The sequence below is a fragment of the Dendroctonus ponderosae genome, unplaced genomic scaffold (genome assembly GCF_020466585.1).
Source record: "Dendroctonus ponderosae isolate FM_Combo_2020 unplaced genomic scaffold, Dpon_F_20191213v2 Dpon_F_20191213_7, whole genome shotgun sequence".
NCBI classification, from domain to species: Eukaryota; Metazoa; Arthropoda; class Insecta; order Coleoptera; family Curculionidae; genus Dendroctonus; species Dendroctonus ponderosae.
In genome coordinates, this window is record NW_026018916.1 from 1,933,603 (window position 1) to 1,935,531 (window position 1,929).

The window sequence follows — 1,929 nt, forward strand, 5'->3', positions numbered from 1 at the left end:
AAATTCTCAACTCACATGGTATTAAACAGCCTCCGGTACTCGTCGTCGCCTTTGTTATCGCTGATCAGTATATCCAGCTTATCGATTAATTCGCACTCGACCTGCCTAAAGTTGCCTCTGGCTCTTTGCTCGCACTCCATCATGTCAAAGAATATATGCAGGGTTGCTTTGCGCAGCTCTATCTCAGGTACTAGAGTCACTTCCAAAAAGGGGCCCACCATCACCACCACCAAACTATGGAACACGCTATACAAGTCCCGCTTAAAACTGTCCTCGAAATGACCGCCGGTCGCTCTGGAGAAGAGCAATCGACTCTGTATGATCAGCTTGAAGATATATTCCAGGCTTTTGAAGCACTTTTGGATTGGCTCCTGTTTTTCGAAYGAAACCACCCAATCGGCGCAATGTTGCACACTTGTAAGAAGGCCCCTGAAAGAGCAGCGTCTATGGAAAACTGKAGAAAACGCTTTATTTACTTACTTGTAGACCAATGCGGCCGCAAAGTGATTCTTGATGTAGGCGTCTAAAACAGGCTTGAAGTGTTGATATTTGCTGCCGTCGAGCAAGTTGAAGATAGAGACCAGTACGTGAAACACCAGTCCGCTGTGGGGCGTCGAGTTGCCATCTTCGGTGGAAAACAGGGCGAAGAGTGCATCGAGCACGTCTTGAAGAAATTTGATTAGTTCCTCATCGCCTAACTTTAGCACTCTTTGTAGGGACTCTTGTATCCTCTCCGGGTGGGATTTCCATCGAAGCAACGCCAGCAAATCGACTGGAAGTTGCAATTATCAGTATTAGCTTAGGGTGGGCTGTGCGTCGAACAGCGTACCATTCTGGGTGAGCTTGGTTGAGCACAGCAAAGTCTTGATGGAAATCAGTTCCTTGTGGCTTCTGGAGAACTGTCCGCTCGCTTCGTGGTTTCCTTCATAGTCCTTGGAGAAGGCCGGCAAAGCCAAATAGCCACAATTCTCCAATTTGGACACATCTTCGCACTTGTAGATGTACAGCTCGTGTTGGCCGTCTTGCACTGCGGCTCCATCCTTATCCATCAGGCGCATGAAGGAAAAGCCGAACAGTTTTTTGTCGTTCTTTTCGCGAGCTAAACCAAGGCGAGATTAGAGCTTAATCGGGTAAGAGTTTGGAAAGCGGACTCACTGGAGCAATGCCGGTACTCCAGTCGAATGTGGGCGCCGGCAAATTTGTCGATCGGCAATGTTAGTCGAATGTTTTCCGCCCAAGCTGGGGAATTGTGGTGGTAGATGATCATTGAATTGTATTCGGACACGCCTTCAATGCCGGAGGCTCCCCACAAACAGTTCTGCAATCCGATGGGAAATAGACAGTAAGTAACTCCTGCAGGTTGTTCCGGGTGGTACCTTAACAACGTTTTTTTCGCCGTCCAAGACCACAACGGCCACTTCGATGTTTTTTCCTGTGGACTTTCCTCCCCGTTCAAATTCCCCTTTGTCTAGGATTAGATATAGGTCGTTCCTGACGTCTCCTGGCATGATTACATCGGGAAAACCTGCGAATAGCATCCTCACTGCAATTAGTTTAATGGTGTCTAAACTAACACATACCTAGTTTGCTGGTCAAACTGACGTTCTTGAACAGCAGAGGATTCTCCTCTCGGATTGTGCGCAATTCTCCATGCAACATCTTCAACGAAATCATAATCCCGTAGTTTATTGGCCCGGACAACACGGACACTTTTCCCGACTGTCTGATGATGAACTCGTGCAGCTGGTGGAAGTCTTTGTCTTCCCCTTGGTACACCTATTTTCCAATATTTTTAGTGTATATACTTTCCTGACTGTGTTTCAATTCCAAATCAAAATTAATTCCTGGCTTTCAGTCATTTATTGTCTTTATTTATCAATTAAAATACGTTTCGGTGTATTTTTCCACCATCATCAGTTTTTACGTGTA

The 1,929-nt window shown here is 46.3% G+C and overlaps 1 protein-coding gene across 1 annotated transcript in view; it reads right to left on the bottom strand.

The window, feature by feature from the left end:
* The window catches only part of LOC109540153 (dedicator of cytokinesis protein 3), a 22,848-nt gene that overhangs the window by 6,032 nt on the left and 14,887 nt on the right, over positions 1-1,929 (bottom strand). The window contains exons 8-13 of the mRNA XM_048668272.1: positions 1,581-1,776; positions 1,377-1,525; positions 1,156-1,318; positions 830-1,099; positions 481-772; positions 16-429 (exon numbers count right to left, since the gene is read on the bottom strand). Of these exons, the coding sequence (XP_048524229.1) occupies positions 16-429; positions 481-772; positions 830-1,099; positions 1,156-1,318; positions 1,377-1,525; positions 1,581-1,776 (1,484 nt within the window). The remainder of the gene's footprint in view (positions 1-15; positions 430-480; positions 773-829; positions 1,100-1,155; positions 1,319-1,376; positions 1,526-1,580; positions 1,777-1,929) is intronic.